This window comes from Pectinophora gossypiella, chromosome 21 (assembly GCF_024362695.1).
Source record: "Pectinophora gossypiella chromosome 21, ilPecGoss1.1, whole genome shotgun sequence".
NCBI lineage: Eukaryota > Metazoa > Arthropoda > Insecta > Lepidoptera > Gelechiidae > Pectinophora > Pectinophora gossypiella.
The window spans coordinates 5,411,738-5,438,733 of record NC_065424.1 but is presented as its reverse complement, the minus strand read 5'-3'; the positions used below and the strand labels follow the sequence as shown (position 1 = coordinate 5,438,733).

Below are 26,996 nucleotides of genomic sequence, written 5' to 3'. Positions count from 1 at the left end.
CATACTTTTGCAATGGGAAATTCATTTGATATCAACTCAGAATCATTGTCTGAATCATCCCTCAAAGGTTTCGTTACGATGTCACTAACACCCTGTAAATATATATTGAATTATTAATATTCATAATAATTATTAATTGTTACAGGCACCCAGCTCTTCTACCTCTAATAAGAGACGAGTTTGTGACGGGCGTTGGAGTCAATATCAACCTAGCATAATTTATTACAGGGCTGAATTAAGGAGAAGGCCCTAAAATAAGGAGCGCAAATTGGGGCGCCAAATACCTATCGAGAAATTATAAGGAATTGATAAGAAATAATAGCCCCAAAATATATATGACGACTGAACATGAGCATATTTTAAATTATTAAAATGTATGGGTGCAGTTTTCCTACATTTTTAACTTTCCAAAAATATTTTGACTACTGAAATGGACTTTAATATCTGTGGTACGAGGTATTTTTGAAAAGTTTGTATTACTTTAGCTAAAGTAATATGTTATTTTCGTACTTATGTTAATTGAAGGTCTCAACTTTGTTAGTTACTGGGGCGTGATTCTCTAACTATCACGTAACTTTTTTAACTTGTTTATCCCCTTGGGGAAAGGCAAAGCCGTGCAACCAACGTAATCATAACGTTCGACGCTGTCAAAATGACAGTTCATTTTTGTCGATTTATCCCATTTGGCAAAGGCAAAGCCAGCCATACTTCTACATACAAAAACAAGATTCCTTTGTTTTTAGTAAGATCTATTTACATTTTCAAAAAAGTTTTTAGTCAATACTTTTTTAAAATATTTTATAATTATTTAAGAGAAAATGCCAGTACCATTACACAGGCTATAAGCTCAAAAAGAGGTCCCAACCGGTACTTTTTATCTTCATTTTTAGACAAACTTAGACAATCACATAGCTGTAACTTATAAAGTTGAGATCCCGTATAAATTATCTAGTCAAAATAATAAATTATTATAATTTATTTTCTAGTCAGTTGAAATAATAAAATAAATAATTTTAATACGAAATACTTGTACCTGCTTATATGGGTTTTGATATCTATTGTGACGTGTTGGAATATGAGAGTGTTATTTGATAGTATTTCTATTCATTCATGTGGTAACTTGAGCAACTATTTTTAATTAGTGATTTCCAGGATTTGTGTCCGGTTATTGACAATACACTCACCCCCTATTACACGGGGCTTAAACATAGCTGGCGAGGAGTGGGTACTGTACTTTAGGACTCTGTCGCACTAACATATTTGACATTTAGTGAGACTTACAGTTCAATTTGTCAAAAAAGTTAATATGACATGGTACCAAAGTGTATACATATTAATGCTCGTGACCGTACTCTTCTGCCTACTCCTTCGGGGATACAGGAGTCATGCTATGTTTTGTATTTATTATTCGATTACGGAAAAATAATTTACGAAACAACCGTAATTAAAAATACCTAAAAAAAAAGGTAAAATAATATCTAGATTTTAAATCCAGATTTACATCAATAATTGTATATATTTCATATAAATTATGTTTTTAAATTTTATTCCTACTTATTTATTATTAGCTTTAGCCAAACTTTTTAATATACGTACAGCAATGAACACAATTAGATGCGGATAAAGATAATATTTAGAACTTTCAAAGTTATATTAATACGTCTCATTGTGTTGAATACTGTAATATTTAGATATTTATAATTATGGACCATTGAGTATTAAAAGTATCCTATGCCTTTTAGGAGAATGTAATTTAGATAAGAATTATATGAAAAATATATCATCGTAGAGTTTTACGCCAAATATAATAATATATGCAGACGATAGACATGCTATATTTATAAAATAATATCTTGATTATTAACGTATATGGAAGTTCATGATCAAAATTAGAAAAAGTACCGTTAAATATTTAGTTAAAACGGTTTTTTTATATCTATTTCAAAAATTAAAACCTATTTTCAAATATTCAGTTTTATTTTAACATTATATATAAGTACTATGTATTTGCTTAGTTTTTGAAAATACATGTTATATCAAAACTTTAAAATACACAACTATCGTTTACATCTAATAAATAATTCGTATAAAAGCACAAAGCACATTAATTTGAAGTAAATTCCGACACAATATTTTAAATAAATAAATTGCACAGAACTTAAAATTAAAAACGAATAAAGCACAATAATTCATTGGTTTAATAATTCATACTTGCAAAAATAATTATAAGTTAAGTATAAAATTTAAATTAACGTAGTAAATAAATATGCTTAATAAATAAATAGCTTAAATAAATGAAAATCTAGATTAAATATAGCGCCAACAGAGTCGAACTAAGGGCTAAATGGACCGCTAAATAATTATAACGTCGTCGTAGAAAAGTATTACGGGTAAATAAAATGGAAATTTTAAAGGCGTTGTCTACATTAAGTTAAAAACAAGTAAAATTGTAAATAAATTATTAATTTTCCGAAATATTTGAAAATGACCCCATGTTTGAGCAATTTACAACGAACTATTTTAAATAAGTGATTTCTGGTTTAGTGTTTGCGATGTTAGTCATTTTCAGATATTTTAAACAGTTTTAAAATAAGATATTAGTACTCATATTTAATAAATATGCGTGTCAAAGATATAATAAGTAATAAAATAACAGTAACTTTTAAAATTTTATAAATGTAAATATGTGATAAACCAAATCAAAATGGCGCTTCTTGTGGCAGGCGCTTATTTCGTTTTTAAATAATTATGTGTAGAAATGGAATGCCTAAAACAGGTCAAACGCCTGCCGCGGTAAGAGTCCTTCTGATTTTGATAATCACATATAAATGAATTGCTTAAAACCTTGTCTGTGTTTTGTGATATTTAGGTAGTGAAATTTGCGATATCCTCTTGCCGTGGTACTTGTAACGAGGTATTGTTAGCTTTAGTATGCTAATGCTAATTTTGGACCTGTTGTTCGCCCTTTGTGAATTATTTTGTTGTCTGATTGTACAATAGATTCCTTTTCACTGTAAGTTCGTACTATAAAGTTGTAATCAAAATTATGGCCTGGCAAAGTCTTACTACATAAAAATAAATGGTACTTACTTACTTATAGTTTTGACTGTTTCACAGTTTCCAATAATTATGCAACTGAACAATAAACAAAATTGCGCTTAGCTTAACAGCCTCTTTACAAATACCTTTATGTACCTTTTAAAAGTATGAAGTGATGTTTCTACAATTATAATATTATGTGATTTGATTACTTAAAATATTCACTTAATATAATTTTCAAGAACTAAGTATTTAGTTAACATTTTATTGATTTATATTTTTTCATAATTTACATCGTGAAGAGACCCACATTTCCGAGAATTGCGTTTCGGAGGTATGTAACCTAACCTGTATCGGGCTGGACTTCACTTCTCAGGTTGAAAGATCGGACGCCTATCGCTTGTGTACAAAAACCGGACCTGTCAAATCTTCAGGTTAGGTAAGAACCCTGTAAAAAACCTTTTCATGTCTTAACAAAGATGTATTTACGCACTAAATAAATATGAAACACCAATTTAAATAATGTAATAATTAATTAGGATTATATCAATATGTATTTAAATAGGCAAACATGAGAATATCATAAAATATTTTAACACCTAAATAAACTTTGACAACCCGAATTTTGAAATATTTTTAATTCACTTTAAAGATTGTTGTATTTAATAATTTTCTTGTCAATTTTAAAATAGGAATTGTTTTTATTTTCTACAGCGAATAAACGACTTTATGCTTTGTGGACTCAAACATTTTCCCCTTAACTCGACCCTGCAAAAACAATGTTTAGAATATTTTATGAAATATCTGTCTTATTTTACGAATTTTCTGGTCATAATTAAATAAGTATGTTTTGTTGTTAAGTCTTCCATTTGAGAAATGATGCTTGTTTTAACTGTGGATATTTATTTCTATTAGGTTATCAAGGCAGTTTGATTAGCATTCTAACCTCATAATAGCATTGAAGAACTTTCCAGACTACGTTCCTCAAAAACAATACAGATGGCGCTGTACAGATTTGCCTTCGTTTAACCTTCTAATTTCATGGATCTACTTCCGTCCCTGTTCTGTTGCACAGTATGAATCCAGATATACAAGGTGTTAGTGACATCGTAACAAAAACTTTGAGGGGTGATTGAGGCCATGATTCTGAGATGATATCAAGTGGAATTTTCCGTCGCAAAAGTATGGATTTGAAAGTAATTAAAAAAACACAAAAATTTTCAGGAATATTCAGACTGAAAATTCCACTTGATATCAACTCAGAATCATGGTCTGAACCATCCCCCTCAGTGTTCGTTACGGTGTCACTAACACCCATACCTACTTATATGGCTACCGTATGTACTTGTGTGGGGTGTAAGTGACATCGTAACGAATACTGAGGGGGATGATTCAGCTAATTATTCTGAGTTAATATCAAGCAGAATTTTCCTTCGCAAAAGTATAGAATTGAAAATAATTTAAGAAATAAATAAAAAAAACATGAATTTTGCGACGAAAAATTCCACTTGATATTAACTCAGAATCATGGTCTGAATCATCCCCCTGAGTATTCGTTACGATGTTACTAACACCCTGTATACAAATATTTATCTATATATATATTATTAATAATGACCTTAAACTATAAATATCTCCATTATTTTATTCTAATTATTTATATAGAATTCCTGGTATTTTATCCTCCACCTTTCTTATCCTTTTTCTTTCCAAATTCCGTTCCTTGTTTTTCCTACGAATCCGTTTCCCTATCTTTGTCTGTGGCAAATGCGCAACCCGCGCGAAGCCAAAACCTAAGAAAAAAATCTCATGGGTAACAGCCATTATCTTTGTTCTTGGGTATAAATGATGGTCATTTTTATTACACCCAGGTACAATTACATCTTCCGCCCATTATTAGAAGATAATTGTATAATACATAATGTGAAGCTGGTGGAAGTCAAACTGCATAGCGTAGACCACCGCCATACTTCGGGGATTGTGCACATGAGCTCCATCAGCTCATTACACCAAGTCCATTCCATCTGAGGACATCCAGACGTACGGCGGGTTACCATCCTTACTTGGTTGACATACCACTAATCCGCACCAAGCGCTTCGCTTCATCCTTCATAATGCGCACAGCCAAGGAACGGAATGGGCTGCCGGCGTCGGTGTTTCCTGAATCTTATAACCTGGGGTCTTTTAAATCACGGGTGAATAGGCATTTTCTGGGTAAGCTCGTTCCAACGTCGATCTCTTCTTCTCCTCGTGGAAGAACGAAGTCAAGAGCAAACCCATTTTAATAAAAAAAAAATGTGATCCAAATATGAAGCAACAATTATTTGTAATTCAAATACATTGTATTTTGAATAATTATGTACCCAAGTAATGAGAAAATAGGTAATTATCACGTTAAATCTTGACAGCGACGTATACAGGGTGTTAGTGACATCGTAACGAAAACTTTGAGGGATGATTCAGACCATGATTCTGAGTTGATATCAAGTGGTATTTTCCGTCGTAAAAGTATGGAACTGAAAATAATTTTAAAAAACACAAATTTTTCAACTTTCGCTTGATATCAACTCAGAATCATGGTCTGAACCATCCACTTCAGTATTCGTTACGATGTCACTAACACTCTCACACGGAGCGTAGGGGAAACGTAGCCTGCAAACTTCCTCATTAGAATGATTCGTGCGCAACGGGTAAAAATGTTAGTAATATGAGCTTGGAATCTCTGAAATGTTGTTAACGAGACAAACTAAGTTTTTCCAAAATTGTATATCTGCCCGACCCCTTCCGTACAAATACTAAACATTAGCAAAGAATAATGCTGCGTATAAAACGGTAACTCTCTGCCCCGCACCAATTTGTCTCGGACGCCCACCTCACCCCCTCTGAGTCTTACTTTAGTTTAATACCCGTAAACAGCCAAGGAGTAAGAGGGAGCGAGCACGTCTCTATCTCGCTCGCACTTACGGCACTCCCCGGAGTCTTCATACAAACAACGTCATTTTACACAGACACTACACATCCCAAGTAGCAAACAAGAATTGTGATTAAGTCATATATGTCTAAACTTTAGCTAAAGTGAGATTTATCCAAATCAAATAGGACTTATTAGGACTTCATAAATTCTTTTCCTTCTTTAATACTATATAGTTTTCAACAAATCCTACTTTAGATAATTTAGAATACACAAAACCAAGTTAAGTATTCTCAAAACTATTTAGTCTTATCTCAGCCTACTGTTAAGTCTAAAAGTATATTTTTACTTTACTCAGATTATTTGAAGGCTCACTTAATACTAAATTGATTTACTGAAGTATCAGTTTAGTCTTGTAAAGTAAAAAATGAATTGCCTAGATATACTTAAGGCAATTTTAATACTAAGCTTTGAGATTAGATTAGTTAAGATTATTTGTTGCTCTTATACAAGACTGTTTTATTCGTTTTTGACTACAATAAGTAAAACATAAGAAAAGTCTATTCACTGGACGATAAAATCGAAATAGAAGCAAGCAGAAAGATGGACTAAGTTCAAAAAATAAAAAGATCTGGTGGTTTTCGAATGCAGAAAATTAAATACAGAAAATTAACCTGTGATAATGCACATCCTACTGTTTTTGTTAGCGATGCGATATCTTCTTCATTGCTATCAATTTTTTCTATCGATTAGTATAACACAATCATTCAATTTTGTCAAAAAAATCGTAAGTTCCTGTTTTTCAATTCCGAACCAGCGTGTGGCGGCCCAGGTACCTACGTCTCGCACAAATCTTCTCAAAAATGATTAAACTAGTCTAACCTAGTCTAAGCGCACGGCAACACTACACCATGAAAAATCGAGTTTTATATTAAAAACCTGCTAAGTTCAAATTTAAAAGTTCTCTTCTTCTTCTTTCATTCTTTCTTTTAATAATTTTAAAAATGTACCTATTTTTAACAAAGTTTCATTGACAATCATAAACATATCTATTTTAAGTTTTGTATATGGTAAAATGCATTTAAAGTGGGCATTAGATTCGCTTCCAATATTTTTTTAGCTTGATAAAGTCATCGGGAACTTGGTCGCCATTTTTAACAATAATGTTTTTGGTGGAATTAGAAACTACCGTGCACACGCACGTCGTTAATCAAATTGCAAGGGTTCTTCGTGTATACAATATTCAACGGATACTCGTTAATTTTTACAAAAATCACATTGTATCCGTTGGCAATTAGAAGCGCGGTGATCGTACCAACTTTGCGTCAGCGAACCATGTACCTATGAGAATGTATGCGCGGTGACTCGTTAGCAAATTGAGTTTGTTTGTAACTAAAAAACTTTGCTAACGATAATATTGAACTTGGCTCTCATTTCACATTTATGTTTTTGATTGGATATCATTACTTTTTGTAGGTAAGTACATATCCTCGTAACGCGTGGGTCCTTTTAAAAGGACAAATTCAAAACTAAAAGTCGACTTTATAAAAATAAAACATTTGAATACCTATTAAACTTGTTTAAGATTCACGTTAAGTTAAAAAAAATATATGCCAGTAAAATGGATGAGAGTTGTGTTGTATCATGGGCGAAAAGCTGACAACCTATCACCGCTAAACACATGTTCCAACTTGCTTACCTACCCTCATAGTACTTGTCGAATGTGGCATCAAGTGGTTCCATGATCACTTAGTGCTCTGCCTACCCCGATAGGGCATATAGGCGTGATATGTTATGTTAAGTTAATCTACATACCTACCACAAAAAGACCGGCTGTCATGAGTTTTGATTACTTACTGATTCTTACATCTATAGTTAGGTACAGGCACTAATTAGGTATTTATGTTAAGCGTTCATAATAGAATCTAATTATTTAAAAGTTGCTAGTTTTTTTTCCTTTGTATTCATCTAATTACCTATCTGCATACCAAATTTTAACTTTCTAGGTCATCTGCAACTGGGTTAGAGTTTTGATCTATAGGTCAGTCAGTCAATGATAAAAATGAGGATTTTTGGATATTAATATCTAAATAACCGTTTGAGATAAGCTTATGAAATTTAGAACACATATGTATGTTGCAAGTCTCAATATATGAGCCAAATTTGATACGTTTATGTGATATAGTTTTTGATTTATGAGGGGGTCAAAAGTGGCTCCAGATGGTTCGTGTAATATTACACACGGTGCGGCTCGCCAGTTCTATTTCTTGAACTTGGCTTGACACGCTACCGCGTGTCTAGATACTTTTCTTTCTTCTTTCATTTCATTATTTCTTTTAATAATTTTAAAAATGTACCTATTTTTAACTAAGCTTTATTCACAATCATAAATATATTTTAAGTTTTGTGTATGGTTAAATGCATTTAAAGTGAGCATTAGATTCGATTCCAATATGTTTTTAGCTTGATAAAAGTCATCGGGAATTTGGCCGCCTTTATTAACAATAATGTTTTTGGTGGGATTAGAAACTACCGCGCACACACACGACGTTAATCAAATTGCAAGGGTTCTTCGTATATACAATATTCAACGGACACTCGTAAATTTTTACAATAATCACATTGTTTCCGTTAGCAATTAGAAGCGCGGTGATCGTACCTACTTTGCGTCAGCGAACCATGTAGGTAACCTATGAGAATGTATGCGCGGAGACTCATTAGCAAATTGAGTTTATGTTTGTTAGTTCCATTTCTGATAAATATTAAACAATTAAGTAAATCACATTCCTATCCAAGTAAGAACTTAGCATAACAATATTGTTTATCTTCCACGAGTCGAAAAACTTACCTCTTAAACAAACATACTTTCCATACGTTTTAAAAGCTCGTTCGATTTTAATTGTTACTTGTTACATAGCTAATTCTGGCACAAAATAAACAAACATGATTTTACGACAATACTTCACTAAATCAAAATAGAGGATAACTTTAGATATAAGAGTTTTAAGTAGGAATTCACTAAATACTTTTTGTCTTAAGTGGGTATACTCCTAGACAATTGAAGTAAAATTTATCTTAACTAGTACTTGATGAAGTGCAACTTGACTTTACTTTTCTAAACTGATTCTTACGAAATCAATTGTTTCTAAAGTCTTACTTCATTTAGAAAAATATTACTTAACGCCATTTTGCACTTACGGGACGAAAACAAGTAATTTTTTTTGACAATATTATCGTCAAAAACTGAAGTAAATTAATATAATATTTCTGTTGTAGTAACAATTACTGCGTTCAGCTGTCACATATTAATAGAAAATGAATTTATCTGTACCATATGTCACCATTTTTTTTATTTGCTGAATAATCAATACAAATTTTATTATTATTTTTCTGGTATATTCAAGGCCCTTCTGTTTTTTAACACTTTCTATCGATTTTACACGAGAAACAATCATGCGTTTATAATTTCCTGTATGTGAAACGGCGGAATAACCTTTTGTTAAAATAACAACTAGTATTTTAGTCGCCATTTTCTTACAGACTTCATTTCTTGTGTTAATGTAAATGTTCGCCATTATATTCTAAAATAAAGACGCGTGAAGTAAATATCGTTTTAAGTATGACCTGAAGTTTTACTTCGTTAAGTTACAATTGACTCAGTGCAATTCAATCCTATAGTCTTAACTAAGTATTGTAGATATCTTCAAGTATACATTCTTGGTATTAAGTGATACTACAAGAATTCTAAGTTTAGAATACGCAAGAACATTGTCTAAAGTAGGGTTTAAGTCTGACTTAGCGTTGTCTTAAGTCTGTCTTGTATAAGAGTTAAAGTATGTGCCCACTTTTACTAAACTGTGTCTTCAAGATATCTTGAGGGATATCTTGGAGACATATAAGACTTATCCAAGACAAGGGCTTGATTTAGTCTACTTGCCTTCAAGATATCTACAATTCTCTTTTAAGACAATCGGTTGCTACTTGGGATTGACATTATCGTACATGCGCATCTGTGTGTGTGACGTCTGACACCATACGATTCAAGTCTAAGGGTGGTATTAATAAACTAATCTCAATTTCGAGACTGCCCATGTCAATGTGACAGTTCTCATATAAAAACAGAGACTTGAGCATGATCTTGAGGGCAGTCTCAGCTGAAATTCGTTTATTAATACCACCTTAAACTGTGTTCGAGGGGGGGTGAGGTAAACCTAGCTCAGACGCTGGGGAGGAGCGGAGAGTTGCCGTTCTATACGTAGTATTATTCCTTATTCTATGCTTACGCAGAAAGTCTGCGCACAATAAGTATGAAATTTTTGAATGGAATGTCGGAGGTGTTTTTTTAGCGTTAAATCCGAAAACTGAGAACTGTCTAGATATCTACTTATAGAATTGTTTGTTTGGCAAGTGTGCACTGATGTCAAAATGTAGAAATAAATAAATTATGAATAGAAAAAAAACCTTTTATTTCACCTAAGAAAAGTAAGATAAGGGAAACGAACCTGGACCTACAGATCGTGAGACCAATGCTCTAACCACTAGGCCACGGAGCCTGTTAAAAGATAAACTACCCGAAAGAAATCCCGAAAAATAATTGTGTAGCTTCCCAGGTCAAAGATAAATTATGAAATTCTGATTAAGTACTAAAAATTCTGATTAAGTACTAAATAAAGACAGATCTAAAGCTGACAAAATCTTTTTCTTTTTTCTATTTAACTTATTTATGCATTTTAATCAAGAAAAATGTAAAAATAATTGCAACATTTTGCCACGTTTTTCTATGACGTCACTGACCGCTTTTTCATAAAAATTCCATAGTAATTTCTTGTTTTGACGTTTAGTAAAAAGTAACTGATTTGACTAGTTGAAACTGCTATTGCTGCCCACTTAATGCCGCCTGGTGCCTATCAGTAGACATTTGTTTCCAACGTATTTTAGGAATAAAATAAATCACGTCAAAAAAAAACAATAATTCACGCCGAAAAAGAGGGAATGTTTCCTTCCTAGCAATAAAATATTTAGTTAAACAATTTTTGTGAGTCCCAAAGAAAACGTAGGTAGATCTAAATTGAAATCAATTGTGTCGTACAAGCTCTAATTTTCTCGAATTCCTTTCAATAAGACTGATTCAACATGACTTAGCTACGCTCGCTTTACATAATATGATTTCTTATCAGTATCATAATCATTTATTCAACGTAATTATCATGGTTAAACTTATTGAAGGACAATTTAACATTTTTGAATCTACGTAATTTGAAAGTGTTATGGCTGAGAAGAAAAATGACAAGAAACTGCAACAGCAACACATCTTTTAAATCAATGTAAGTACATTACAAGTTATTTAATAACTACAAGGACACATTAACGCCAGGCATTTTTATCATTTAGGTAATATCCAATATATAACAGCCGTGGTAGCCCAGTTGGTAGAATGCTTGCCTTCCACTTTGAGGTAGCAGGTTCGAATCCAGCACAGGCCTAAACCAATTATTGTCGAATTTGTATTCGAATTCATGTTTGGATTAAATAAATGATTATCACGTGCTCAGCGGAGAAGGAAAACATCGTGAGGAAACCCACATTCCCGAGAAATGAGTCTTCGGAGGTGTGTGACCTAAGCTGTATTGGGCTGGTTATCCCTTCGCGGATTGGAAGGTCGAACAGGCAGTCACTTCTGTAAAAAAAACCGGACCTGTCAAATCTTCTGTTTAGGTAATCAGGTTAGGTAAACAGACCCTGTGGAAAACCATATATATATGGATAATGCTAGGGATATGATGAGGTTATATCCAATATAATTAATTAATTAATTAGTTAATTTAATTATAATATATACGTCTGATATAAATGGGTTTATGTGTGTATGTATTTATATTTATATATTTCTATTTTATTTATTTTACTTTTATTTGTTTTTTATTTATAGTACTTATTATTTTATATATACTAGATGTTGCACTGTCCCGCACCAAATTGTAGTAATGTTTCCTATCCACTGGTTGCCTGGAAGAAATTGCTGCTTAGCAATAAGGCCGCCAGATTGTACTGTATCTATCTTCATCTGTGTGAATTTGTTTTGTATGTTGTGTGCAATAAAGTATATTTGATTTGATTTGATTTGATTTGAATATAAGACCTTAAAATAAACACGTACTAATATGTTTTTATGTGACATTTCTGATGTCTAGAGTAAACTGGGATCTATGCCTCGTAAAACATGCCTTTTCTTATTTCATTCCGAATAAACAACGACGTAAAAATTTTACGATAGGTATAACAATATAACTATGCGGATGTACAGTCATGAGCAATATAATGTACCCACTTTAGGACTTTGTCGCACTAACATATTTGACATTTAGTGAGACTTACAGTTCAATTTGTCAAAAAAGTTAATGTGACATGGTACCAAAAAGTGTATACATATTAATGCTCGTGACCGTAAAACCAAATGGTGAGGAAGTATGGTCATGTTTTGATTTGAATAGTAAAAATAAATGGCTACTAATATTTTAGATTGCAATATTAAATTGAAAATAAAGTTACAATGGTTGTGATTTCACACACCATCTAAGTTTATTTTAAGCCTGTCATTTTCTTATCCACCGAAAAGGGACGAGTAATCGACAGGTATAAAATTTATGAAACACACAAGGTTCTACCTACCTACTTTCTACGTTATTGAACCAAAGTTCAAAATTATCGAGTTCCGAAGTAAACATCATAGGATATTTTATAGCAAACGATACCTATCCAATATAGTATGTTCTGTGGAGTGTAAAGATATAGTGAGAGTGAGTAAAATTAGTTAGATACAGAGTGTTAGCGACATCGTAACGAAAACTTTGAGGGATGATTCAGACCATGATTCTGAGTTAAATATTTGAAAAAAAAAAAACTAAAAAACATAAATTTTGCGACGGAAAATTTCACTTGATATTAACTCGGAGTCATGGTCTGAATCATCCCCCTCAGTATTCGTTACGATGTCACTGACACACTGTATATTTGATCCAGTCAAACATCTATTTAGGTATAATAATACTATCTCCATTTCACGAACTCCGACTGAGACCCGCAGTGAAGCAGCGTGGTGGAGTATGCTCTGCCCAGCAGTAGGATGTATTATAAGCTGTTTATATAGCAACTGATAACATTTTGTTTTTCTTTAAGACTGTGTAGTCCCTAAGGACGGCAAACAAAAAAGGAAACCTTATATCGATAAACAACAAAAAGTTTGAACGAAAAAACAAACTATTAGTGTGGGAGAAATTGGAAAATTATTCAAATTGAACCACAGAGGCCTAGGGTGGGCGAAATGAAGGAAACTTATTTATCTATACTAACATTATAAATGGGAAAGTGTATGTATGTGTCTGTTTGTTTGTCCGTCTTTCAAGACACAACGGAGTGACGATTTGATGTGATTTCTTTAAGTGGAGATAGTTGAAGGAATTGAGAGTGATATAGGCTACTTTTTGTCTATTTCTAACTCCCCCCCCCCACTTCGGTAAAATGGGGGGTGAAAGTTAGTATCGAGCATTTTCAAGGTAGAAAGCTAAAAATTGGTATGCGGACTTTTCGTGACTTACAAATAAATCGCGCGTCGTTGTTTTTGGTAATCTACCCCTGATTCCTTCAAAGAAGGGATGAAATTTAAGGAGCTTTTTGCAGTTTTCAAAGTAGGAAGCTAAAAATTGGTACATTAGGAAAGGGAACCGTGTTACCCAGAATTTAACGCGAGGGCACCGCGCCAATTTGTTTATATTTCGTACTCGTAAGGCTCACAACACAGAATCGTACTCTTTATTACAAAAATAGACTAAAATATTAACTACATAAACCCTATATACGTCCCACTGCTATATACGCCGCTCGATTCTGTTATTGTAAAAAATAAGGAATTGGACCTCACGGATACTGCTGTATTTTTGGGAATTACTTTGGACGCTAAGCTGCAATGGAGTCCTCATATTGATAAGTTGTCCAAAAGGCTCAGCTCAGCAGCATTCGCGGTCAAAAAAATTCGTTTAATAACCGATGTAGAAACCGCGCGATTAGTTTATTTTGCCTACTTCCACAGTCTAATGTCGTACGGCATCTTGCTGTGGGGTCATGCTGCAGATATGAACAGCATTTTTGTTCTGCAAAAGCGAGCCATTCGGGCGATTTACAAATTGGGACCCAAGATGTCACTTAGAAATAAATTTAAAGAAATTAATATTTTAACTTTGGCATCACAATATATCTTTGAAAACTTAATATATGGAAAAAAACATATAGGATTATTTGCAAAAAATAGCGATCGGCACATTGTTAATACCAGGAATAAAAATAAACTTGCTTTACAAGTCAGTCGATTACATAAGATTACTAAATCTTTTAAGGGGCAATGTATACGTTTTTACAATAAGATTTCCATTGACATTCAGAATTTGCCTTTCAACTGTTTTAAGACAGTAGTTAAACAAAAACTTTACAAAAAAGGTTATTATAAAGTTAGTGATTATTTAGAAGATATGAATGCATGGGATTAACTGTCTGAGAACTGATATTAGGCAGCTAAATTATTCAATTGTATACCAATATTTTATGTTTATTTTTATTTTTTAAAGAACGTCTAGGGCCCTGTGCCGAGGTTTTTCTTGCAGCTATACAGGTTGTGAGAAGCTGCAGTAGTTTTAGGCGGATGAGACGTTCGTTATGTAAAAATTGACGATTCAAAGTGTAACTATGTTACCTACTGAATAAAGATATTTTTGAATTTGAATTGAATTTGAACTGCTGGGCACAGGCCTCCCCTCAATCAACAGGTTTAAAAAATACATAGTTTTGCGACGCGGCGTTACTGTCGCAATTTTTGTAAATAATTATGAAATTCTGACTAATACTAAATAAACACAGATCTAAAGGTGACTAAAAACGTCTTCTTTATTCTATTTAAGTAACTTATTTTTGAGTTTTAATAAAGAAAAATGTAATAATAAGTTCGACATTTTATCACGTTGTTCTATAACGCAACCTGTGAGTTGCTTTTTCATACAAATTCCATAGTGATTTTGTGTTTTGACGTTTAGTAAAAAGTTACTGATTTGACTAGTTGGAAATTAGCCTAATTAGTTTCACTTCTGCCGTCGCGCGGATTATTATTTGACCCAGTTTGTCTTCGTTTTTCGGCGGTTTATTTAATTAATTTATATAACTATACGAAGCTGTTTAGAGCTTGACGCCAAGCGCGATGAATTGAAAGTCCGACCGCCTGCGGCGATCAATTATATTTAAATGGTGTGCTCATATGCCCGCTATGTACGAGGATCTTTTCCAATAAGATTGGCTATACAAGCCTCACGCGAGCACATGAACGTCGGAGTTGAAGCAGTCGCCGAAATCGGCTGAATCACATCATCATTTTTTTTTAATGTTTTCATCATCATAACTATACATACACATCCACATACGCCTTAAAATTAATTTAATTTTTATGTTTATATTAGTTGTAACGTGAAAACCGTAACTTAATAATGTTTCCTCAAAACAGGAATGTAATCCTAAAGGTTCTACCTACCTACTCTCTACATTATTGAACCAAAGTTCAAAATTATCGAGTTCCGAAGTAAATTTCAACATAGGATATGTTATAGCAAACGATACCTATCCAATATAGTATGTTCTGTGGAGTGTAAATATATAGTGAGAGTGAGTAAAATTAGTTAGATACAGGGTGTTAGTGACATCGTAACGAATACTGCGGGGGATGATTCAGACCATGATTCTGAGTTAATATCAAGTGGAATTTTCCGTCGCAAAATTCATGGTTTTTTTTAGTTTTTTTAAATTATTTTCTATTCTATACTTTTAATGATTCTGTATTGATATATTAAGGGGAATTTCCCGTCGCAAAAGTATAAAGAATGCTACACCGACAAAAGCGTGGCTCTTTTTTTTATTAGTGATGAAAAGTATAGAACTGAAAATAATTTTAATTTTTTTTTCAGACTGATCACATTATTGTCCGAAAGTAAGATAATCCGTGCTTCGGAAGGCACGTTAAGCCGTTGGTCCTGGTTATTATTTGCTGATATAAGTGAGAAACCGTTACATGAGCCATATCAGGGACTTTTGGCGGCTCAATCATAACCCTGACACCAGGGTTGATGAAGCTGGTATTCCACCTCACAACCCACACGATAAGAAGAAGGTAGTTTAGTACCTGGATTTAAATCACATCCGAATAAGATTTAAAGAGGTTGTAACATGGTTTTCAGCGTATTCGTGTAGCTTTTTTTACCTTTGATGGGTTAGCTCTTGGCCCCAGACTTGTCCGAAGATATTGACGAGGCCTAAGATGGAGCTCGCCCAGAAGGTGCCTGTTCACTCTGGCCTTGAAAGCACACGGGTTAATGCATTCGGAAATACAGAAGACGGCAGAGATCAATGGGTTTCCACTATAAGGCGATATTTATACCTAACCAACGCATGCGTCATTTTGCATTTAATTCTGTCATCCTTTAAATTATTTGTCACAGCGCACCATAAACCTTGACACATTTATTTCACCCAACTATATTATCACATTAACACTTCAATACTGAGACAGTGGTAATAGGTACCGATAACAGGTACGTTCCGGCGTGTAACAGCTGCGATACCTGTTCCGGCGACGGAAGCCGGCTTATCGCGTAATGTGAGCTCTAGCTAGTGTGTAGGGGTGGGACGCCGGGATCTGCAGGTGGTTCCGTATGTAGATATTACGTAAGGTGGTTAAGGAAAACTAAATTCACCTTGGATAATCGCCACTTGTTAGTATTTATTTCAGCCCTAGAGCAATTCATCTAAAAAAAGCAATATTGCTATTTGACATTAGTTTGCATTGCGCAATTACTTTTTACGCCAAAGGCCCCTGACATGGCTTATGTAACGACTACTTACTTACATCAGCAAGTAGTAACCGGGACCAACGGCTTAACGTGCCTTCCGAAGCACGGATCATCTTAGTTTTTGGACAATCCGGTGATCAGCCGGTAATGTCTTAACCAAACTAACCGCTGGGATTCGAACCCGGGACCTCCGGATCGTGAGCCCAACGCTCAACCACTGGACCACGGAGGCTGTTAGTGGGACTTGTATCAGGCTGTTTATTTATTTACTTATTTATCTAATCATTGATGCTGATTCCAGTACACACCGTCTCAGTTTATTTCAAGTTATACCTATCCTTTTCTAATCCACCGAAAAGGAAAGGGACGGGTAATAGACAGACATGAATTTTTTATGGAACACACGTCAATTTTAGGCAGAAATTTAAAAATCCCTTCCTGCATTTTATAAAAGTAGGCCAATAACCTGACAGAATTAAGTTGACAGCACACGTCAATTATTTTTTATTTTTTAATGGATTGCGTATGAGCGAGATGCCTATTTAATTCGCCCGGGTTATTCTTTCATTTTAAAATTATCAGTTGTCAATTATCCGTCCCACTGGTTTTGTATCGGCCTCCGTGGTCCAGTGGTTGAGCGTTGGGCTCACGATCCGGAGGTCCCGGGTTCGAATCCCAGTGGGGACATATCACAAAAATCACTTTGTGATCCCTAGTTTGGTTAGGACATGACAGGCTGATTACCTGATTGTCCAAAAAGAAAGATGATCCGTGCTTCGGAAGGCACTTTAAGCCGTTGGTCCCGATTTACTACTTACTGATGTAAGTAAGTAGTCGTTACATAAGTCATATCAGAGGCCTTTGGCGGCTTAATAATAACCCTGACACCAGGGTTAATGAGGCTGGTATTCCACCTCACAACCCACACGATAGAAGAAGAAGACTGTATTTCCTGTGTAATAAAGTATTTGTTATGTTATTTTTATCAAAAGTTATTTTAAGAGCGATCCAATGGGGATCCCTATTTAATCCTTTCCACCGCGTCCCGACTCGAGTAAAAGGGTTGCCATTTCGAGATAGCACTTTTATGAACATCCTGGAGTTTGTGGAGGTCCCGCCTTTGTGTGGCCGTACCCGGGATACCCGGTATATCGCATCTGTTTGTGTGGACCCTTACCGAGATACGCCAGTGGTTTATGATACCGTCTTTATGAGTACACAGATAGTCCATATAAAATCATCTCTCTCTCTCTCTCTCTCTCTTCCTAAGCCTTGTCCCGCTTATACAGGGTCGGCTCTCCTTATCCTATTTCCATATAAAATCATCATCATCAATTTAAGAGCCACGCTCTTGTCGGTGTAGCATTTTCCATTCCAGTCTATCAAAGACCAATTCCTTGACTTCTCTATAAGACACGACGTTAACCTTTTCTTTAATCTGTTCCATGTAAGCTCTTCTTGGTCTTCCCCTTCCTCTCTTTCCTTCTAGCTTTCCTTCTATGATGTTTTTAATAAAACATCACTCCATATAACCCATAACTCCATATAACCTGCTTAAATAAAAAAACCGTGACAGCCCTGTTTGGAAAACGCATGACTTACCTACATCGTAATGTCACGGGTTCGAATCCCAGCTCGGGCACTAAACCACTCTAGAATGTATTCCCAGTTAGGCGATTCTCACACTGCCCCGCATGATGCAGCGTGGATACGTTCTTCCGTTGCTTGTAAGTATCTCCGTTTGTATAGAAAACACGCACAGTCTAACACACAGAAAATGCATCCACGCGCGCTCATGCGGATCACGCGCATACATAAGCGTAGAAACATGCACCCCGCGTAGGTGCAGGGCGAGACGCAAGGTATGGCACACCGAATCCGGCAGTGCCGCGCGTGATTTTGGAACGGCTTTGAATGAAATGACAGCCGCCGTGCGTTAATCTACAAAACGCCCCTACGCGCGTGAGTGCGTAAAAAACATGCACGATGATGCAGATCTGCACTTTTAGACACGCAACATGCAGCATGATGCGGGGGAGTGTGAGAATCGCCTTAACGGCGTGTGGATTGTGAGGTAGAATACCAGCCTCATTAACCCTGGTGTCAGGGTTACTATTGAGCCGCCAAAGGCCCCTGACATGGCTCATGTAACGACTAATTGCAACAGTAAGTAGTAACCGGGACCAACGGCTTAACGTGCCTTCCGAAGCACGGATCATCCTACTTTCGGACAATCAGTAATGTTCTAACCAAACTAGGGATCACAAAGTGTTTTTTATTTTTTAATCTTTATTTATTACAAAGTGATTTTTGTGATATGTCCCCACCGGGAATCGAACCGGGAACGGCCTCCGTGGTCCAGTGGTTGAGTGTTAGGCTCACGATCCGGAGGGCTTCCGATGAAAAACATGTTATTGCTCTATGGGATGAAGTTATAAATTTCAATGGTTTGATTAAAATCTGATCACGGGACTGTCTGAGTCATGGGCGGAAGCGGGAACGAGGTTTGTAGAAGTTTTTTTTTTTTTGACGTACCATATTGTAGATTTGCCGCAAATAGCATTAACTATTTTGGTGGAGAAATGGGGAGCGCCGGGCGTTGCTCTTACTACGCTATTATGCTATTTTACGCTATTATGCTATTTAACGCTTTTATGCTCTTCTCTCTCGCATACGTCATCCTGCCGGGTCTGCTTGACAACTGCGCCGCGCGCGGCGCGAATTATATCGAGTGCTTCGACCAATAAACGATACGAATGCTATCTACGTAGATGAACGTCAAATGGCTATTGGATGACGTATAAGCGTGTGCGAGAGAATAAGAGCATAAAAGCGTAAATTAGCATAATAGCGTAGTAAGAGCATAAAATATGAAAGGGACAGAGGATATTAGAGTAGAAGAGAGAATAAGATGACTTACTCAATATGTATTGCTTTGTGGTGGGTAAGTATAAAAAATATATTTTCAAACCACCGTCATTTGCGAAGTGACGGCCAGTTCATTGTCGGACGCGCTCGGGGGTGGACGTGTTGTCATAAGGAATACCAACTCTAGCTGCCCGCTAGCGGCTGAGTTAGGTTTCCTCAAAGTGTTAGCCATGCTATTGTGAACTCGATGACTATTTAGAATCTCTTTCTGCGCAAACCTAGTGTAGTGCAAAACTTTACCGAATACCTACAAATTGGTGTCGTGACTTTGTAAAGCTTGTTTTGGATTCCGAATGTAAAAGGTTAGTTCCGATTTTATTACTTTTTAATTTTATTGTAGATTTGGAAGTCTTACTGGCATATTGTACAAGACAGGGGGTTAAAAAGTCCTTATTGTGTCAGTTCATCTAAAAAATCATTAAATATTGCTATTTATGCGCAAATGTCGAATAGCAGTTTTGCTTTTTTTTAGATGAATTGCTTCAATGTGGTCTTTTTGGAAAACCTTTTCTTTCTTTAACCATCCTGAAAGAGGGACTTTCCAGACTAAGTTCCCGAAAAAAAAATAGAATATGGTGCTGTCCACATTTAACTTGATAATTACCTATTTTCTCATTGCTCGGGTACCTACATGATTATTCAAAATATTGCAATAGCAGATGTACAGTCATGAGCAATATAATGTACCCACTTTAGGGCTCTGTCGCTCTAACATATTTGACATTTAGTGAGACTTACAGTTCAATTTGTCAAAAAAGTTAATGTGACATGGTACCAAAGTGTATATATATTAATGCTCGTGACCGTATGTATGTAACTATATAAAAATAATTGATGCTTGATATTTGGATCAGATACGTATAGAATTATGTTGCTACCTATATTGCTTCTCTTTATTTTGATCAGAATAATAATGGGTGGAAGATGTGCCTGGGTGTAGTAACGAGGATCATCATTTATACCCACAAACAAAGATAAAAGATGCATATGTCTGTTATCCATGAAATTAGAAGGTTAAACGAAGGAAAATCGAAAAAAGGAAGTTGTAAATGTTTGTTTCCTTTTGTTGGTTGCCTGGAAGAAATTGGTCTAGAGCAATAAGGCCGCCCAAATTGTACTGTATTCATGTGTTTTGTCTGATTGTTGAAATAGTTCTGTGCAATAAAGTATATTTGATTTGATTTGAAAATCTCGACAGCGCCATCTATACTATTTTTGGGAAACGTAACATGGAAAGTCCCTCATAGTATAATATCCATCCTGCTTCAGAAATCAGAAATCATTTATTCGCTTAGGATAGGTAGGTTACAGAGTCACAATATGGTATAAAGCAGTGTTACAGCATCTCTATCCTGCTAATTATTATTAGCATGCAAATGTCAAAAATTCTAAAATTCTCTAATACTATAAAAACTATTAGTAATAAGCCATTCGCGTAATTTAAAAGTCATAACTTTAGTGGGTCCGTTTTTAAATTTATTAGGTATCTTATTGTATACTTTTATTCACATGTTATGAGGACTTTCTAAACAAAGTGTAGTTTTTGGACAGTAGTCCCTTGCTAGTTCATGTGGTAGGCGTCTCCTTCTAGGATTAATATCAGCTGCTGTCTTAAACAAATGTCCATGCTTTTTAACAAATTTAAATACCTCCAGTATATACATACAAGGGACTGTCAAAATTCGTAAGCTTACAAACAGCGGACGACACGAAATATAAGGTGCTTTGTTATAGATGGCTCTAATACACTGCTTAAGCACCACATCCCTTTCTTATGCTACTGTGTCAAATGAGTATATGCCTGCAAAGGAAAAATTTAGTAAGATGTAATTTGCGACAATAACTGCAACTATTATTTGTACGGTCACGAGCATTAATATGTATACACTTTGGTACCATGTCACATTAACTTTTTTGACAAATTGAACTGTAAGTATCACTAAATGTCAAATATGTTAGTGCGACAGAGTCCTAAAGTGGGTACATTATATTGCTCATGACTGTACCTAAAATACACAATAAAAAATCTTTATCTTTGTACCACAAGGTGATATTTGTTTGTATGGGGTACAAAATTAATTTGCTTTTAGGCAGAATGCATAAATCGTAAGTTGAATTAACAACGAATGTGTTTTTACGTTAGTCTATCGCGAACCAGTTTCGTTTTACAGGATTAACTTGTGAAAATAATGTTGTTGATGTAGGTAACGATATATCGACTGTCGATAGTCCTCGAGTAGAGAAACTCATTTTCGAGATCTCGATATTGGGCCTCTTCTTCTTATCATGTAGGTTATGAGGTGGATTACCAATCTCAACAACCCTGGTGTCAGGGTTGCTATTGAGCTGCCAAAGGCCCCTAACATGGCTCATGTAACGATTACTCACTTACATCAGTAAGTAGTAACCGGAACCAACGGCTTAACGTGCCTTCCAAAGCACGGATCGTCTTACTTTCGGACAATCAGGTGATCAGCCTGTAATGTCCTAACCAAACTAGGGATCGCAAAGTGATTTTTGTGATATGTCCCCACCGGGATTCGAACCCGGAAATTCCGGATCGTGAGCCCAACGCTTAGCTACTGGACCATACAGGCCGTTCTACCGTAAAAGCGATATAGTCATAAGCTCATGTCATGTTATCGATAGTCGATAAAAGACTGTCCAACACTAAAAAAAATGGACTTGTTTCAAATAGGACGAAATGGGAATTAATAGTCCCGGGATTTCCGAAGTGCTTATATTACATAAGTACCTTAAAATAACCATTGAATTGTTTTATCTAGTACAATACAATACAATACAAAAACTCTTTATTGCACTTAAATCACATTAAAAATACATTTGGTAGTACAACAGGCGGCCTTATTGCTAAGGTAGCAATCTCTTCCAGGCAACCTTTAGGTATAGGATATGAATTTAATGAAGAGTGTAGCGGGATAGACAGTGCAAAATAAAAACAATGTTGAAAAATATAAGTACTTATACCTAGATGAACTATAGGTGTACCAGGATCTGATGGCAAATGGGGAAACAAAATTTCTATAGTAAGCAACACTCGGGTAATTGGATGAAAACGTCTTGATAATACTTTTTATTTTTTACCTATTGACGGACAATATAGACATTATATAAAGTACTTAAATAACGGCTTTGTGCTACTGTTTATACACACAAACTGACTTTCAGGCGTTAGGCCGTGTATATATCCAAAATTTCATATTCATAATTTTTTTTTGTCCTTGTTATCTGCCATCAGTCGCTAGACTATAATCAGATTTGTTCTGTAATTTTCACTGTTTTGAACTAAACAGCCAGCGCTGCATTGTCCATTAGTCCGTAAGTACATTCGCACGTTTCAGTCTTTTTATGTCCCAAGATGTCGCAAGCGAAGCTGCGGGCAAAATCTAGCTAGTGTAGGTAGGTATATATAAAAAACAAAATATTTATGAAAAGATCACTTTATATTATTATGCTATTTCCAAATCAAAACTGTCCAGGTTATTTGTTTTCTTTCCACCTCTCTTCTTTTTACCGGGTGCACTAAATACACTTCCATTCGGTCTACCTTCAGCAATCATTCGTCGTATGGTAGTGCTAGGAACTCCTCTAAACAGGTCACAGGTTAATAACTAATAATATAGGAAAAATATATTCAAGTATTAAGACTAGTTAGTCCTACTTACCGGTCAACTTTGGACGCGCTTTAAAATCGAAGATTGCGGTTGATCTCCAACTGCTTCTTCACTAATTTTACAATAAACAATGTAAACAATCTTTCTTGCTTGTGATCGAAGTGGTTTTTTCGATATTCTTACGAAATTCAGAATAATTTCAAGGAATCTTTAGAAAACCTCAGTATTGTTGACAAAACATGTACTTAGACATGACAGGAGACAGTTTAATAATACCATAGGAAAATCAATATTTTTTTTACTTTTTTTATGCCATCAGATTCTGGTAGACCTATATATTAAAAACAATACATAGAAATCAATAAATAATGATTATATTCAAATTCAAATTCAAAAATATCTTTATTCAGTAGGTAACATAGTTACACTTTGAATCGTCAATTTTTACATAACGAACGTCTCATCCGCCTAAAACTACTGCAGCTTCTCACAACCTGTATAGCCGGGGAAAAGAAGCTGCAAGAAAAACCTCGGCACAGGGCCCTAGACGTTCTTTAAAAAAATAAAAATAAACATAAAATATTCATATACAATTGAATAATTTAGCTGCCTAATATCAGTTCTCAGACAGTTAATCCCATGCATTCATATCTTCTAAATAATCACTAACTTTATAATAACCTTTTTTGTAAAGTTTTTGTTTAACTACTGTCTTAAAGCAGTTGAAAGGCAATTTCTGAATGTCAATGGGAATCTTATTGTAAAAACGTATACATTGCCCCTTAAAAGATTTAGTAATCTTATGTAATCGACTGACTTGTAAAGCAAGTTTATTTTTATTCCGGGTATTAACAATGTGCCGATCGCTATTTTTTGCAAATAATCCTATATGTTTTTTTACATATATTAAGTTTTCAAAGATATATTGTGATGCCAAAGTTAAAATATTAATTTCTTTAAATTTATTTCTAAGTGACATCTTGGGTCCCAATTTGTAAATCGCCCGAATGGCCCGCTTTTGCAGAACAAAAATGCTGTTCACATCTGCAGCATGACCCCACAGCAAGATGCCGTACGACATTAGACTGTGGAAGTAGGCAAAATAAACTAATCGCGCGGTTTCTACATCGGTTATTAAACGAATTTTTTTGACCGCGAATGCTGCTGAGCTGAGCCTTTTGGACAACTTATCAATATGGGGACTCCATTGCAGCTTAGCGTCCAAAGTAATTCCCAAAAATACAGCAGTATCCGTGAGGTCCAATTCCTTATTTTTTACAATAATAGAATCGAGCGGCCTACTAACATTCGATAACGTAAAATAAACATATTTTGTTTTATTTTCATTAAGTAGCAGGTTGTTTACAGTAAACCAATCCACTACCTCTGAAATGGCGTTGTTTACATCGTCAAAGGAATCTTGTCGTCTCTTTACTTTAAAAAGTAAGGAGGTATCATCTGCAAACAGCACCACCTCATATTTTACAAGACTAGGTAGGTCGTTTATGTAAACTAGGAATAGAAATGGACCTAGAATTGAGCCCTGCGGGACGCCTATAGTGACGTTAGATCCACATGATCTGGAGCCATGCACATCAACCCTCTGAACGCGGCCACTAAGGTACGACTCCAAAAGAGCGATGGCATTATCTGTTATTCCATAGTGACGAAGTTTCGCGATCAATATATCATAACAAACGCAATCGAAGGCTTTGGAAAGGTCACAAAAGACACCAATAGCATCTTTGGACTCCTCCCAAGCCTGAAAAACATGATTTATTAACTCAACACCAGCATCGGTTGTAGAGTGACCCTTTGAGAAACCAAATTGTTTATTAGACATTAAATTGTTTAAATTGAAATGTTGAAGTAATTGCAGTAATAAAATTTTTTCAAATATTTTACTAAGCGTGGGTAGTATAGATATTGGTCTAAAATTAGTAGGGTCAGAAGTACTACCAGCTTTAAACAATGGAATGACTTTACTGTGCTTCATTAAATCTGGAAACACACCATTGTCTACACATTTATTAAATATACATGATAGATAGGGAGCTATGCAATCAATCACGGAGTTAATGACTTTAACAGAGAGACCATGAAGATCTGCAGTCTTTTTGATTTCTAAAGATTTAAAAGCTCTTAAGACGTCCCTAGGACTCACGTGTGTAAATGTTAGTTTATCTACTTTGGACGTATCTATGTGCTCCCTTACAAGTGATTGAGCGAGTGCAGGAGATGACTTCAAGTCCTTGGTAGTCGAAAATGGAATGTCAGTAAAGAATTTTTCAAATGCTTCAGCAACTTGCTTATCATTTGTGAGTAGTTTACCGTCAATTTGTAATTGATACTCGAGATCGCGTGCTTTAACTTTCCCATTTTCGCTATTTATAACTTTCCAAGTCATTTTAATAATATCTGAGCTACCTTTAATTTTACTGCTAACAAACATTGCCTTCGCGGTAACGCAAACACGTTTGAAAACTTTTGAATACCGAATATAATAATATATAAATACGTAAATGTATTATGTCGTGGCCAGATCATAGAATTGATCATTTCATGATGTGCTCGATCATTTCATGACATGGTCATATTTCATGAAATGGAATATCATTCGTTAGCCACATCATGATGTAGTTTGGCCCGATCAATGAACACAAAACGTTTTTAACGATATGAGCAACTAAATGCATGATTACTTCATGATATGGCCAAACGTTGGCAATCATATCGTAAAATTAGTAACATTGTCCACCGATAGTGGCGCTGGTGTCGATTATATTTAAAACTTGATTGATATTATCATCGCCTTCCCTTTAATTTGTTCCATGTAAGCTCTTCTTAGTCTTCCCTTCCCTCTCTTTCCTTCTATCTTCCCTTCAACTCTCAATATTTATCTCCTTTCCCTTGACTATTGTCTTCTCTCAAATTCATATTCAAAAATATGTTTATTCAGTAGGTAACATAGTTACACTTTGAATCGTCATTTTTACATAACGAACGTCTCATCCGCCTAAACTACTGCAGCTTCTCACAACCTGTATAGCCGGGGAAAAGAAGCTGCAAGAAAAACCTCGGCACAGGGCCCTAGACGTTCTTTAAAAAAATAAAAATAAACATAAAATATTCATATACAATTGAATAATTTAGCTGCCTAATATCAGTTCTCAGACAGTTAATATGCTTTTACTACTCCTCTACTTTAATCTGGCATTTAAATAACCAAAAAGTCTAATATAAGTACATACATAATTAAACTCTTTGAAAAAGTGTACGCTCTATGGCCTATAAAAGCATTGTTTACAAAGTGTAACTGTACTATAATGTCGCCAAAAAAGCATTGTTGTTGTTTTTTTTTTTTGACCTGGAAACTGGCACCTTTACTTTGTTTGGTGCCATAGATATACTATAAAAAAAAAAGTATACATTTGCCGCCATTTTCCCGCGCGTTGGAAAATAAATTGGAAAATTTTTGTGTTTCGTTTCAAAACACTAAAAAGTATAAAATAAAAAGGAAAAATGGATGAAGAACTATTGAATTCTACACCAAAATTACGTCGTCGTAGAAAAAGTATTGTATGCAACGTTGTATAACTAGGT

The 26,996-nt window shown here is 34.9% G+C and overlaps 1 protein-coding gene and 1 long non-coding RNA gene across 18 annotated transcripts in view; one reads left to right on the top strand and one right to left on the bottom strand.

The window, feature by feature from the left end:
• LOC126376613 (KH domain-containing, RNA-binding, signal transduction-associated protein 2-like) overlaps positions 1 to 26,996 on the top strand; it is a 415,821-nt gene that overhangs the window by 321,231 nt on the left and 67,594 nt on the right. For 7 of the 17 annotated variants that reach the window (XM_050024116.1, XM_050024118.1, XM_050024124.1 and 4 more), the window contains one exon: positions 146 to 4,107. The exons of the other annotated variants lie outside the window; for them this stretch is intronic. In XM_050024116.1, the coding sequence (XP_049880073.1) occupies positions 146 to 218 (73 nt within the window). In that variant the 3' untranslated portion in view covers positions 219 to 4,107. Of the gene's footprint in view, positions 1 to 145; positions 4,108 to 26,996 lie in introns of those variants that run through there. 17 annotated transcript variants of the gene reach the window in all.
• On the bottom strand, positions 23,204 to 23,605 carry LOC126376767 (uncharacterized). Its single transcript, XR_007567747.1, has 2 exons — positions 23,445 to 23,605; positions 23,204 to 23,365 (listed from the first exon to the last, which is right to left on the bottom strand). It is a non-coding gene; the product is annotated as an uncharacterized LOC126376767 (long non-coding RNA).